Raw genomic sequence first — 13954 nt, 5'->3', positions numbered from 1 at the left:
CACGCCCCCGCGCACGCCGGCGACGCCCACCACCCCCAGGACCCGGAGGCGCGCAGTGGCAAGCCACGGCAGGTGGCCTGAGCACCTTTACCGCCCAGTCGGGCCTTGAATGGGTACCTTGGGAGCAGCGGGAGGCGACGGCTCCCACGTCCGCCCGGATGCGGGCGTAAGACATTCGACGGGGCCCACGGCCAGTGTCTGGAAAGAGGCCCGCGGTGGCCACCTCCCCCCCCCCCCAGGCGAATCTGTGAGCCAGAGAGCGCTGCAGGCAGGTGCAGCGTGTCGGTGCCAGCGTCTGGGAGCTGGCGCCGGAGGACCAGTGAAGAAGCCCGGGTTCAAGTGCAATAAATGGAGATGTGAAAGCCCCTGTTGGTCTTCATGCCTGGGTCTCCCTGGCTCAGGCCTGCCCTGTCCCGCCAAGCCCACGCCATCCCCAGGGAGTCGGGCAGCCTCTGCCAGCAGCCTCATTGCTGGCCTCCCAGGGAGCAGGAGGGGGGTGTGGGGGCGGTGGGCGAGGCCACCGAGGCGGGGCATTAGGACGGATGTGGGATGTGCCGGGTTGACTCAGACAATGGGGAGCGCAGAGGCCTCCGGGGATCCAGGTCCCTGTCCCCACGCCCTAGCCTGCCCCTCTGCAGGCATTTCCGAGGGCGGTGTCCCCGGTGACCTCAGCAAGCTGCTCCACTCCAGGGGTGGCTCTACCCCTGTCCTAATGGATGAATTCAGGTTCACTGACACCTCTGCCAGCTGGGGAGGGCAGTGCTACGTCCCCGGAACAAGTAACTGCCCACGGGTCACTCCAGGGCCACCTGATGAGCCCCTTGAGGAGGACTGGGAAGTAGAGGCGTAGAGATGGGGCACCTGTGAGAGCCAGAGCCAGGCTGCCGCGGGGGCAGCAAGGGCGGTGTTTCTTAGCCAGCGTGGCTCACACTTTCCCCTCCCACCAGTGTGACACAGCGAGGAGGCAGGTGTCACTCCTCGGGCACCTTCTGCATCCTCAGTGCTCAGGCAGCCACACACTTAGGCCTGTGGTGTGCCTGACCCCGTCCAGCTGGGGAGGGGGGACCAACCCTTAACCTGTCCTGTGTGACCAGACCTCAAGGGCATGACCTGTGAGCCAAGGCCCTAAGGGCTGAGGGAACAGGCCGAGAGGGAGCGAAGAGCTCTTCAAAGTCACCCAGCAGCCTGGTGGGGGTGGGCCCTCACATTCCTCACCTCCAAGGCCTGGGTGCAGCACCCCAACTCCACTGCCCAACGATGGTTTCGAGGTGCGCCCGCCACAGGAAGCCAGCCTGTGACTGACTGGGGCCGCCAGGACTCAGGCGCGTGTTCCAGTCCCGCAGGGCTAAGCTGCGGGGTAAACCTGCACCTGCCAGATGTTCTCTGGCAGCTGGGGGTGGGGGGCGGTGGCCTGCCCCAGAATAAAGCCCCGCAGAGACACGTGGCCCCTGAGACACCATTAGATCACTGTCCGTTCGCGTGGGATGGGAGCCAGTTAAGTCCCTTCCCTTTGGCGTCCTGTCCACCAGTCTGCTCCGGCTTCCATGTCTCCCCACCGCTGGTCCAGGCGGAAGGAGATGAGTGGAGCACGGGCCACACATGGGCACTAACCCGCAGACCAGCTTGGGGTGCAAGCTGCGGCCGGTTTCTCTTAGACTGACAAAGTCTGAGTCCAACAAGGCTAAGCCGGGGGACTAAGAAAACCACAGCAGGGTGTCGTAGGGGGGCTGGGGGTAGCCAGCCTCTCCATCATCCATGCAGCTTTGCTGCTGGGACTCCACGCCCTGGAGAGGCCACAGGGCTGCTTCCCAGGACCAGAAAGGGAATGTAAGCCACATGTGTCCCTTTCCGTCATGCCAACAAGCACAGAAGCAGGTCTGCCTTGTCCACTCCCCTCCCCCATCCACCCGCCAGGCGCAGGGGCTCTGGAGGCCCTAAGGAGAGGCAGAGCCACGAGACCTGGGGCCACAAGTCAGGCTGCCTGCTACCTAAACAGTCACATGCGCGAAGATAAACTGTGTTCCAGCGCAGACACCTTTAAGACTGGCTACAGTGTCTAGACTCGAGGCGTCTTCACAGCAAGCTCCAGTGATTCGTGGGTGGTTGAGGCCAAGGGAAGGGAATACTTAGCCCAGGGGATTCCCCCTTTGTGATCCAGCCAGAAGTCAAGGGCCCCGCAAGCTTGGTCTGTTAGTGCCCTGGGGCTGTGACAACAGAGGCCCATGACCGGGTGGCTTAGAACAGAAGTGAGTCCTCTCGGTTCCGGAGCCGGCGCCTCGCAGTCTGAAGATGGTGTCTGCAGGGCCACTCCCCGCCCTGCCCCCAGCACCAACCAGCATCTGGGGCTGCGGGGGGCAAGCCGGGGTCCCAGCTCCCTGAGTTATGGATGGCTCGTCCCCATCACACCCTCGGAGCCTGGGCCTGGTGCGGGAAGACACTGTGGGGTCGTCTCCCTCTGGAGAAACGGGGTATAAACTAGGCAGTAGGTGGGGAGGTAGAGGAGGGTGGACGATGCACACCAAAACCCCGTGGGGGGGCACCAAGGCAGGGAGTGTTGTGGGAAATGTGGCTGTCCATCCAGACTTCCAGTCTTCCCTTGGGGGACCACTGGCACCACCCCCCCCAGACCCCACGGCCCTCCCAGCTCCTTGTGCCCACGAGTCCCGCAGGGGGCGCCCATGATCAGCGGGAGCAGAGAGCAGGCGAGAGCGGTGAACCCAGCTCCGGTTTATTAGAAAAGGTGTGAACAGAGTTGCACCAACAGGAAGAGCCCCTCCCCCACCCTCTGCCCACCCGTACCCCACACCCACGCCGCCCCCCGGGTTGTAGTGCCTCTCAGGGCGCAGCCTCAAGGGGCCTGGACAGCAGGGTCTGCAGAACCCCGGCTGCTCCGGGCCCCAGCTCCCTGACAGATTTATTGCACTTAAGAAAAAGAAAGCTCTGGTCCTCTGCTCCCAGCTCCCCCGCCCCCCGCCCCCAGCCCCGGCCCGCACCCCTCCTGGGGCTGCTCTCCGAATCTACACCACCACCGCTCACCACCCCTCTGCCGCTCCTGTGCCTGGGGCCACCGGGGTACCACCACCCAGGACCCCTGCCCTCCACAGGGCAAGCCGGGCCAAATGGGCCCTCTTGAAAAGGCGTCCAGCCTGGTGGCCAATGTCCTCAGAGACCTCCTCCTCCCATCCCCCCAGCCCAGAGCCTTCAAGTGCTGGACACAGAGAGAGAAGCGCTTAAGTCAGGGCGGGGAGGGCACGCTGTGCAGCCGACGCACTCCATGTAGTGTTGCTGTGGGGGGCAGGGGTCCCCACAAGGCCCCCACACCCCTGGCAGCCTGGGCCTCCGGAATGCTGGGGGTGACGGCGAGCAGATTCTCATGGCTCTGGCCTCAGCTCATTGAAGACTGACAGGGTCGGGGAGCAGGGGAGGAGGAGGAACTTGGGGAGGAGAGACAGGGGGAGGGCTGTCAGAGCCAGGGGCTCTACTGCCAGCCCCCGAGCCCCGCCAGCCCTCGGGGGCCCTGCCTCACCTAAAGTGTCACAGTGTCTCCTGTCCAGAGTCCTGACTGGCTTCCAGAAGCAGCTCCTCGAGCTCCTTCTCGTTCTTGGAGCAGCTCAGCTCTGCGCGGGGGGTGGTGGAAGCGGCCTCCCGTCAGGCAGGCGGGGTTGGGGCTCCTGACCCTCAGGGCAGTGTGGGGCTTGGGCTCCACTGCGACCCTCAGACTCCAGTCAACAAATCTGGCCTGCTCCCTCCCAGAGAGAGCGCCCCGGGATCCGCGGGAAGAAAGGTGGGGGATGGGGGTCAAGTCCTGCTCGTTCTTACCCCTGCATGGGCCATTTTAAAGAGGAGAAAACCGAAGCCTCCCAAGGGGCACCGCCTGCCTGGGGTCCAACCCAGCACCCCGCGGCAGAGCTGCACTCACCGTGCTCCAGGCCACAGCTGCCTGCCTTGGCCTCGGGCCCCGGGGGCGGCTCCGGGGGCAGTGCGAGGGCAAACTCGGGCTTTAGGCCGTTGGGCAGCGGCGGCCCTGACTGAGGCGGCTCCGGCTGTGACTGAGGCTCCGACAGCCCTGGGTCCTGAGCGCCGACGGCCTCGGCTGGTGGCAGGGTAGGTGAGGCAGGCGGGGAGGCTGAGGCAGTTGGGGGGGAAGGACAGGGAGGGGTGGGTGGCAAAGGGGGCTCTGCCCTCTCAGGGGGACTCTCCACCCGAGTCACCACAAACACTTTGTGGCCCCGGCCTGGGCTGGACACAGAAATGCGCTGCTCGGTGGGGGAGGAGGGGCTGCCTGGGGGGCTCCTGTCCCCAGGGCCCAGTGAGTCCGAGGGGGGCACCAGGGCGGGGCAGGGGGCCTCGGCCCTCTCCCCACCCTCCTCCTCAGAGTCCGAGTCCGAGTCCGAGTCCGGCCGGGCGCCGGGGCCCGGGGCCCCGTTCTCCTGGGCCCTGGCGGCGGGCTCCTCCCCGGGCTCCTCGTCGGGCTGGGGCTCGGTGATAGTGATCTCGGGCATGGAGGCCGACAGCTGCGGCCGCTGCTCCTTCTCCTCCTGCTCCCGGGCCAGCATGAAGTTCTGCTTGCAGCCGTTCTGGATCTCAGCGAGCAGCGCCTTCTGCGTCTCGATGAAGCTCTTCACCTGCGGGCGGAGCGGCCCGGCTAGGGCGCAGTGGCCTGACCCCGAGGGGGGTCCTGCGGGCGCCCTGGGCAGCCCGCCCGCCCCACCCGCCAGAGGCCTCCGGTGGGGGGGCCCCCCTCAGCTCACCGCCTCCTTCTTGGGCTCACGGTCGAGGTCCAGGCGCAGCAGTGAGCGGTTCACCTTGAGGGCCAATGACAGTGCCATGAGCCCGCCCGTCTTGATCTCGTTTTCCCGAAGGTCCAGTCTCAGGAGGCGGGGGCTCTCGGCGATGAATTCGGCCACCGCCACCGCGCCTGGGAGGGGGACCGCAGGGGCTGGCCACGGGCTAGCCGCCCGCCAAGCCCTCCGGCACCGCTCCCCCGGCCCGGCCCCCGCGCCCTACCCTCGCACGTGAGCTTGGTGGACGTCAGGCCCAGGCGCAGCACGCTGCGGTTGCTGATGAGGCCGTTCTTGAGGTTCCGCACGCCCTCGTTCCCAATGGGGTTGTGGCCCAGGTTCAGCGTCTCCAGGCTCTGCGTGTGCGGCTGGAGGGGGCGGCGTGGGACACAGAGCAGAGGCCCAGAGGGCCCATCAGGAAAGAGGCACACGAGCGCTCCCTCTTCGGCAGTGTCGCCCAGGCGCTCCTGCCTAAAGCCAGGTCCTTTATGGACGCAGAAGGGGCCCCAGTGCCAGCGGCCCTGTCCACACCCCAGCCCGAGCCCACCCCTTGCTGGCACCCAAGGGCTCAGGGCACACACCTGGCCATTGGTAATTCTTAAATTGGGCAGGAGTCTTTGTATTGTGTGGGCTTGTTTTACATACCACGTATTTATTTTAAAAAACCATTTTAAGCTTATTTTTGAAAAACAGAGTGCAAGCAGGGGAGGGGCAGAGAAAGAGAGAGACACAGAATCCGAAGCAGGCTCCAGACTCTTCACTGTCAGCACAGAGCCCGACGGGGGGCAGGAACTCAAAACTGCGAGATCCTGACATGAGCCGAAGTTGGACGCTCCACCAACTAAGCCACCCAGGCGCCCCATGCATTTATTTTAAAAGATTTAAAACGTACTGACGGCTTCCAGAAATACTAGCTTTCTACGCAACAGGTTTTCACCTTGTGGGAAGCGCTGCGCTAGGCTGTCTGCTGGACACAAACAGACCGGGAGAGCGAGAGCGAGGCCGCTTCCCCGGGGCAGAGGGCCCCGAGCTGCGGGCTGAGCACGCTGGCGGGACGAGGGCGCCGCGACGTGGTGGAGGGGACGTGGCAGGCCCCTGCCCGCCGGGCCCACTCACCAGCGTCATGCCCAGGAAGGCCATGCCCGTGTGCGTGAGCTGGTTGTTCCACAGCACCAGGGTCTCCAGTCCCTTCTTCTGCTCCTTGAGGCCCTCGCAGATGTAGGCCAGACCTGGAGGGGACCCGTGGGCAAGTCCCGTCTGTGGTCTAAGCGCCTCTTGCGGGGGACACTGGAGCTGCCTCCCAGTGAGAGCGCTGGCCGGCCTGGCCCCACAGGCTCGGGCCCGGCACATGGCAGCGCCCCGTCGGCTCCAGAACCCTGCTCGAGTGCCACCCTCGTGCCACAGTCCCCCCCCCCAGCCCCCCAGTGGCCAGCTCAGCCACCGCTGCTGCTTTATTTGTCCCCAGAGCACATCTGACCAGCTGACAGACTCGGTAACTATTAATTCGTTTTGGCAGTGTCTCTCCTGAGGGCAGAGACCTCTGTCTCACGGCCGTAAGCCCACAGGCAGCAAGGCCTGGCATGTGCCAGCTGCTCAGTGAACGTGGTGCCCGGGCCCGGCCGCCCCAGGGGAGGGCACTGGCCTCGAGCCCCCAGCCCTCTCCTCCTGCGGCCAGGGGACCCTGCTCAGTCGTAAAGAGGGTGAAACGCGTCCCACCAGTAACCACGCCCTCTCCCTTCCCGTTTAACCCCCAGCTCACTACGGTCTTCCCCCAAAACACATCCAACATCGAGGCTCTTTCCCTCAGGGCCTTTTGCACTTGCTGTTCATTCTGCCTGGATTCTTTTTCTAAGTTTTTTAAATGGCTGGTTCCATTCTCTCTCCACTCCGCTGCCCAGAGGGCCCCTCCCTCCATCATCTTAAATAGCGTCTGGCTAACCCTTCGTCCCAACAACCTTGTTTCCTTCAGGGCACTTTTCCCAGATGGTCATTATTTTAATTATCTGTTCAATACCTCACTTCATCCTGCAGGTCTTCACTGAGCTGTCCCCTCCTCCAGGACGCCCTCCCTGGGCTCCCACAGCCCAGTCCAGCCATACCCAGTCTGAGCGGTTACTGCCTGGAGATGGTCTGTGTTCCCTCCTGGACCAGGAGCCCCAGGAGGGCAGGGCTGGGATCATGTGGCCTCCAGTGGCACGGGGCACCTGGCTGGGCACAGCGGGTGCTCGGTGGCTGGGGTGGGGCGGGCAGGCCCCTCACGCACCTGAGTCCAGCACGTGGTTGTTGCGGAGGTCTAGGATCTGCAGGGAGCAGTTGAACTTGAGGAGGTTGCCCAGCTGGGCCGAGTCCTGCAGGCCATTGAGCTTGTTGTCTGCCAAGTACAGCTCCTTCAGGTTCACGTTCATCTTCAGCGCTGTGGCTGGGGGAGTACGGGCAGGGTGCTATGACTGACCGAGCCCTGGCCCCCAGCAGGTGACCATCACTGCCCAGCCCCAGAGTTCACTTGAGCAGCAACAGTGGTCCCCCTGGGGCTCACTGAGCAGCGTCGGCGGGACCCCCCCAGCTCACCGAGAAGCATCAATGCCCTCCCCACCGCGGGCTCACCGAGCAGCATCAGCGGTCGCCCCGACAGGCTGGCGTTCTCCAGGTGCAGCACGGCGAGGCTGCTGCGGATGCGCAGGGCGCGGGCCACGAACGGAGCCGAGTGCTCCAGGAGGGGCGTGTTCCGGGCATCCAGGTACTGCAGACAGCTGGTCTGGTGGGGCAGGGGCAAGGCTGGGACGGGCTGGGGCATCTCCTGCCCCCTCCCCCCCAAACCAGGTGGGCAGCGGGGCTCTGTGAGGGAAGGCCCAGGCTGGAGCCCTGCAGGTGGGCCAGACTGTGCCCCAGACTCCCGTGGGAGACGCCCCACCTGGCAGCGAAGGGGGTGGCCACCAAGCCACGCCCAAGGGGTACGTCATGGGCAAGTGGGGGAAGAGGGAATGATGCTTGAAGGGAGAAAAAGGGGGTCGAGGTTGGCCTGCTGCGGCAGGGCAGCCTGAGCACCGCTTTCCCACTAGCCCAGCACCCTGCCACGGCCCACACTATGAGGGCTTGTGAAGCCAGGCAAGGGATGGGTGCCCCAGGAAAGCGCCCAAGCCCCTTCCACCCTGGGGACAGGTGAGGGGCACCCACCTTGCGCATCATGTGGGCAGCGGCCTGCCAGCCCCGGGTGCCGATGTGCTTGTTGAAGGAGATGTTGAGGTGGGTGGCCGACTCGTAGTACTCGATCATGTCGAAGAGGGCGGAGGCACCCTGCAGCAGAGAGACTGGGGTCTGGGTGCAGGAGGCCAGGAGGCGGGGGCCATGCAACAAAGGGAAGGGGAGAGCCCCGACGCTGCCCTGGCACCTCTGGGGTCCGGGAACCAACCCTCCCCACTCCTGCTGGAGTCCACACCCCCCTCCCCCGCCCCCGATCTGTCGTGTGACCAGGACAGGCCCCTAGTGTTCCCAGGTGTTCGTTCTCCAAGGCCCACCCACCCGGTCTCCGGGTGGCCTCCAAGTCTGGGGAGGTGAGGACACCTGGGCCCCGCCCCAGAGCCCCAATATTCCTCACATACACTCTGGTCACACTGGCTGTGTCCCCATCTTGTCCTTCAAGAGGCCCCGCCTAGCCATGGTCCAGGGAGGCTCCCTCTGCTGCGGTGTCCCCCACCCCATCCTAAGAGGGGCCAGGGGGCTCGGGGAACAGGTGAGGTGGTGGCAGGGGCTGCTCACATCTTCATCCAGGTTTGTCTGCTCCAGGTCCACGACCTTGAACTGGAGCCTCTTGAAGACCTCTTCCAGGGCCTCGCAGGCCTTGTAGTCAAGCTTCTCACCTGGGCCGAGACAGAGTGCCGGGCCCAGCTAGTGCACCTGCGCGTGTGCACTCCCGTGCTGGGGTGGGGGGGCGTCCAGGCCAGGGGAGGGAGGCCTTGTCACACCTGCCTCACCTCAGGGGAGCACCCGCCCCTGCCCCTGCTAGCCCAGCCAGACCCACCCTCCCAAGGGTTCTGGCCTCTGTCCGGACGCGCACCTTTCAGGTCCAGACAGTCGATGCGGTGCCCAAGGTCTGTGAACTCCTGGGAGAACAGAGTGACTGGCGGTTAGGACAGGAAGACACCCCCAGGAGCCAGGCTGGACCCTGCCAGTGGGGCAGACGGGGCTCTGATCTGACTCTATTTCTCAGGTGGGGGCGGCACGCGGGGCCTGAGAGAGGAGGGGCAGTTCTGCACCCACAGGGCCGGGCTAGGCAGCTAACAGAGGGAGGGCGTGGGCCCTGGGCATCTCTGGGGCGGGCACTCCAGGCAGAAGGAGCAGCCAGCACAAAGGCTGGGAGGCAGGTGCTAAGGCAGGGAGGGCTGCCAGGCCTGGGGGTGAGGGCCAGGCCGTGGATAAAGAGGGGTAATGGCACCGGCCAGGTGTGGGCCTGCCGGGGGCCACGCTGTTCCCTGCACTCCACACACCTTAGCCCGTGGGGCGGGTGCTGTGACCAGGCCGTGTGCAGACGAGAGGCTAAGGGCGGGCCTTGCCTAAGATTGCTTGCTAGTGAGGGACAGGCCTGGTTGGAACCAGCCAGTGGGCTCCAAGACCCACGCTCTTGGCCACCACACTGAGGGACTGTCTCTCCCCAGAGCTGCCAATGAGCCCTTCTGGAATTCCCCCCACGAGCCCTCAGCCTCAGTGAGCAGAAAGTCTCTAGCTGGGTGGCAAGCATGACTGCTCACAGCAGTGCTAAGGGAACCACAGCCCTGGAACATTCTGGAATAACCCATCCAGAGAGAGAAGGCACTAAGGCAGTGCTTTACCAACACAACCAGGCTGGGGAGGCCACAGGACAGGCACCGTGTGGGACACGCCACAGGCACAGTAAGTGCCCCGTCCATGTAAAAGCAGACCGTACCCTTGGGTCTTTGTACAGGAAATGCACAGGAAAGGCCCAAGGACAAAACCCCCAAGCCGTCAACAGTGGGACTCCCAGAAAACGAGATTTGAGTAAGAAGTGAAAAGTGGATTTTGCTTTTTATGCCTATAATATTTTAATTACAAAAAAAAAATAAATCAGACATGGGGCCCTGGGTGGCTCAGTCAGCTGGGCATTCAGCTCTTGATTTCAGCCTGGGTCATAACCTCACGGTTGGTGGGGTCAAGCCTGGCATTGGGCTCTGGACTGACAGTGTGGGACCTGCTTGGGGTTCTCTCTGTCCCCCCTCTCTGCCCCTCCCTACTTGTGCTCTCTCTCAAACGAAATAAACTTAAAAATGTTTATTTATTTTTGAGGGAGCACAGCAGAGAGAGGGAGGCACAGCATCTGAAGCAGGCTCCAGGCTCTGAACTGTCAGCACAGAGCCCAATGCAGGGTTTGAACCCACAAACCATGAGATTGTCACCTGAGCCACCCAGGCGCTGCTATTTTATTTTTTGAAAGAGAGAGAGAGAGAGAGAGAGGGAGAGGGAGAGGGAGAAAGGGAGGAAGAGGGGGCACTGCACACACGGGGCAGAGGGGACGGGAGCGGGGGTTGAATCTCAAGCAGGCCCCACGCTCAACGTGGGGACTGACGCAGGGCTCAATCCCATGACCCAGGGATCATGACCTGAGCCAAAATCAAGAGTCGGACGCTCACCGACTGGGCTGCCCGGGCGCCCAGCGCCCTCACTTTGTGTGACTGCATGCTGTTTACATGCTCATGCTCAAGCCTGGCCGCTTTTACAATCCAACAAGTGGACTTTCAAGGCTGTATCCACACGGGCGCTGGGCGAGGTGGCCACGCTGGACAGGGGCTCTGTGCACCCTCCCCTGCTCGGGGCAGGCAGCAGAGGTCCACAGGCTGCTGGGGGGCTGCCCCTCCGCCCCTGCCCCCGCCCCTCCCCCGCCCCATACCTGGAGCTGCCGGAGGAGTTTCGGGATCTGTCTGCAGCTCAGCTTCTGGCAGGCCTGCTTGTAGGCCCCAATGACCTCATCCACGGTCACGTTCTGGGCTGCGGGAACAGAGGACCCAGCCCTGTGACTCTCTGCACCCCAGGCCCCTTTCACGCCCTCCCACCCCCAGGCCTCTGCCAGCATTCCCTTCCCCCCACGCCAAGCCGGCAAGCCCAAATGCCCCTTCCAACGACCCACTGAGTTCTATCTTCCCTTCAAGGGCCCTCGCTGCCACCACTGCCCAGAAGTGCCACCGACCGAGCCACGCCTTCCCGCCACATTTCCCCACCGCTCCCTGAGCAGCTGCACATGAACATGACACAGCTAGTATCACACGGTGCGGAGCCCCGAAAGGGCAGGGCTGGGTCCATCTTGGTCACCGCCTTGTCCCAATACTGCCCAGCTGAGGGCCTGGCCCACAGCAGGTGTTCAGTTTGTGGGGTTTTTATTGCTTTGTTTTTTTTGTGGATAAGAGAATGAATCTGTACTTTGATGCTATGAGGAAGCTGGGCTCAGAGAGGTGAAGCACCTTGCCCAAGGTCACACAGCTGGTAAGTGGTGGAGCCAGGAACTGAACTCTGCTCTTGACTGTGGTGTACGTGGCCTCCCAGACTCCGCACGCCTGAAACACCCTCAACAGCAAAACACTCCCCAGCGACCGCTTAGCGCTGGACCTCTGTCTCAGGGACTCGGCAGCAGTCTGAGGCGACCGGGCACAGCCCCGTGTCCCAGATAACAGCAGCGGCTCACAGAAAGGGGGGATGCAGCCCAAACCCAACAGCTGCCTGGCACAGTCCTTGGGATGCCCGGGGCCAGCCGCCGTGCTCGGGGCAAGGCTGGCCTCTCCTTCTGCACAGATTTACCTTTTCTGGACATCCCGCTAAAACCGAGATAAACAGCACGTGGCCTTTGGAGGCTAGCCTCTTTCGTGGAGCACAAGGATTTGACTCTCGGGGGCACCCCCTTTACCACACTGCGCATGTGCTACCGGCTGTTTGTCCGCTCAGTGGCTAAGACCTTTTCGTCCCTTACTGGACTCCGCCCCAGGGCAGCCAGGGGAACAGGAAGGGGAGGCTTTGAACAGGGGAGGGGCATGGCTTGAGCGGAGAAAGCCCTCGGGGTCTGCAGACTGCAGGGGGTATGGGGACAACATGGTGGGCGGGGGAACGGGCAGGAAGACCCCCCTCACCCCACTGCCGTCCTGGTCTGGTGCATCCCACTGGGGACTCTCCCTCCAGCCACTGCCCCGGCAGGGGCGTGCACCCCTGACTGCATCAAGCACAACCCTGTTTTCTAGGAGAGGAAACCGAGGTCCAGGGAAGGAAAAGGGCCTCCCCAAGGCTGGGCGGCCGGTGCAGGGCAGAGTGTGCACTCAGCTCCAGGACGCCTCTTTCTCCACTGTGCAGGGTGGGGGTGGGGTGGGGGTGCTGGGAGAAGCTGACGTAGGCCCTGGCGGGCCCCTCACTTCCTCCTCGAGGGGGGCTGCAGGCGACCAGCAGCCTTCATGGTGCCAGTCGGCCTCCTGCAGACCTAGCAAGGGCGCTGTGATGTGCGCTGTGCGCCTGGTGGCCCCAGCTGGGGGCATGAGGGACTGGAGCTGGCCCTGCCAGGGAAGGCAGCCCTTGGGACCCGGACAGCTGCCTCGGAGTGTCCAACCAAGCCAGGCCTGCTGACCCCCCCAGGGCCCCGCAAACAAGTGAGGAAAAGGGACTTCTCTACTTTCACTAAGTGAACTGAAAAGAGATTTAGCCTTTCCTTCTTATTAACATGTGCAAGAGAGAGAGAGAGAGAGAGAGAGAGAGAGACAGAGAGAGAGGGAGGGAGGGAGGGAGAGAGGGGGGAGAGAGAGAGACAGGGAGAGAGAGAGAGAGAGAGAGAGAGAGCAAAGTGTTTAGCAGCCCTGAGACCTGGACCATGTCATCAATGACAGGTGCTTCCACGTGACGCAAGAGCCCCTGCAGACGGGCCTGCTCAGCACTGCATCCTGTTATGTCACGTGCCGGTGGGGGAGGATTCCCAGTGAAAAACCCTCCAGCTAACTGTATTTTAAGTGGTATCATCTATAAGCCTACTTTATTTTTTGCCTTTAAAAATCACCACTCCAGCGCCTGGCTGGCTCGGACGGTGGAACATGCGATTCCTGATCTCGGGGTCGTGAGTTCAAGCACCACGTTGGGCATAGAGCTTACTTAAAAAAAATTTTTTTTTTAAATCATCACTCTGAGAAGGGGTGCACAGGCTTTGTCAGGTGGTCAAAGGGCAAAAACTGCTCCCCTGGAGGAGCTTGCCTCAAGAGGGGGCCCTAGGCCACGGCTGGGCTGGCCTGGTCACATCAGAGGGGAATGAATGAGGCCTGCGCACACGTGGGGCATCCCTAGCAGCTCTCAGGGCCCTAGACTGCCTGCGGGAAATAAGACTCCCAAGCAACCTCTCAAGCTGCAGTCAGTCCTTGAGGTGTTCAGTTCTGACATCCCTTCCTCCAGGAAGCCCTTCCTGACCATCCAGGCTGGGCCAGGCTCCCTTTCTGGCTCCCGAAGTCAGCCGAGATCCGCCATCTCAGCCCTGCCCGCTGGGTCAATGTCTGTCGTGAGAAGCCTCCGGATAAGCTTGAAGCCCAGGGTCTCAAACCTGGACCTGGCACACCAGCCACAGCTGACATCTGGCCACCCCTTCAGCAGGGGTCCAAGGGATATGCATGCAGCACAGTCTCGCACAAGGTCACAGCCAGAGCTCAGAGAGGTCGAATCTGCCCACTCACTCCCAGAAGGGGAACCAGAGCGGGAGGCAGGAGTGGACGGACTGCAGAAGTGGGAGAAACCTCAAGGCCCAGAGTGACTCGCCGCCCTCTGCTGGTAAGAACAACTGCAGCTTGTCATTCTTTGATGCAGAGACACACTTAAGAGGGGGGACGGCACCGGGCAAAGACGCTAAAGGCACAAGGGGGGGACTCGGCCAGTCCATGGCAGCCCGAGGGCACCCCCGCCCCACCTTGGTTACCCCAACAGCACCAGCAGCACGCCCCCAGGCCTGGCACTACGCCAGCAGGCTCAGGCGTGACCTTACATGTGTGGGCTGCGGACGTGTATTAAGAAAACGGAACTACTGCGAATTGGTTGCGGATGAGATGAAACATATTCAAATTAAAAAATGAACCAATTTAAGAAACAGCGGGAAGGAAGCGGCGGTACAGGTGGCCCGGAGAAGCACTGAGCAGCGTCTGCACAGCACTTCCGCC

General features: G+C 63.0%; 1 protein-coding gene across 1 annotated transcript in view; it reads right to left on the bottom strand.

Annotated features, from left to right (window-relative positions):
* Positions 1–2804: 2804 nt before the first annotated feature.
* PPP1R37 (protein phosphatase 1 regulatory subunit 37) overlaps positions 2805–13954 on the bottom strand; it is a 33908-nt gene continuing 22758 nt past the window's right edge. The window contains exons 2-13 of the mRNA XM_029924132.1: positions 10681–10778; positions 8836–8881; positions 8538–8638; positions 7956–8075; positions 7386–7536; positions 7045–7200; positions 5898–6010; positions 5008–5149; positions 4752–4918; positions 3920–4625; positions 3527–3617; positions 2805–3434 (exon numbers count right to left, since the gene is read on the bottom strand). Coding sequence (XP_029779992.1) covers positions 3535–3617; positions 3920–4625; positions 4752–4918; positions 5008–5149; positions 5898–6010; positions 7045–7200; positions 7386–7536; positions 7956–8075; positions 8538–8638; positions 8836–8881; positions 10681–10778 — 1883 coding nt within the window. The 3' untranslated portion in view covers positions 2805–3434; positions 3527–3534. The remainder of the gene's footprint in view (positions 3435–3526; positions 3618–3919; positions 4626–4751; positions 4919–5007; positions 5150–5897; positions 6011–7044; positions 7201–7385; positions 7537–7955; positions 8076–8537; positions 8639–8835; positions 8882–10680; positions 10779–13954) is intronic.

Source organism: Suricata suricatta, chromosome 16 (genome assembly GCF_006229205.1).
Source record: "Suricata suricatta isolate VVHF042 chromosome 16, meerkat_22Aug2017_6uvM2_HiC, whole genome shotgun sequence".
Classification (NCBI taxonomy): Eukaryota; Metazoa; Chordata; class Mammalia; order Carnivora; family Herpestidae; genus Suricata; species Suricata suricatta.
The sequence above is the reverse complement of the archived record's forward strand: the minus strand, read 5'-3'. Positions and strand labels throughout refer to the sequence as shown.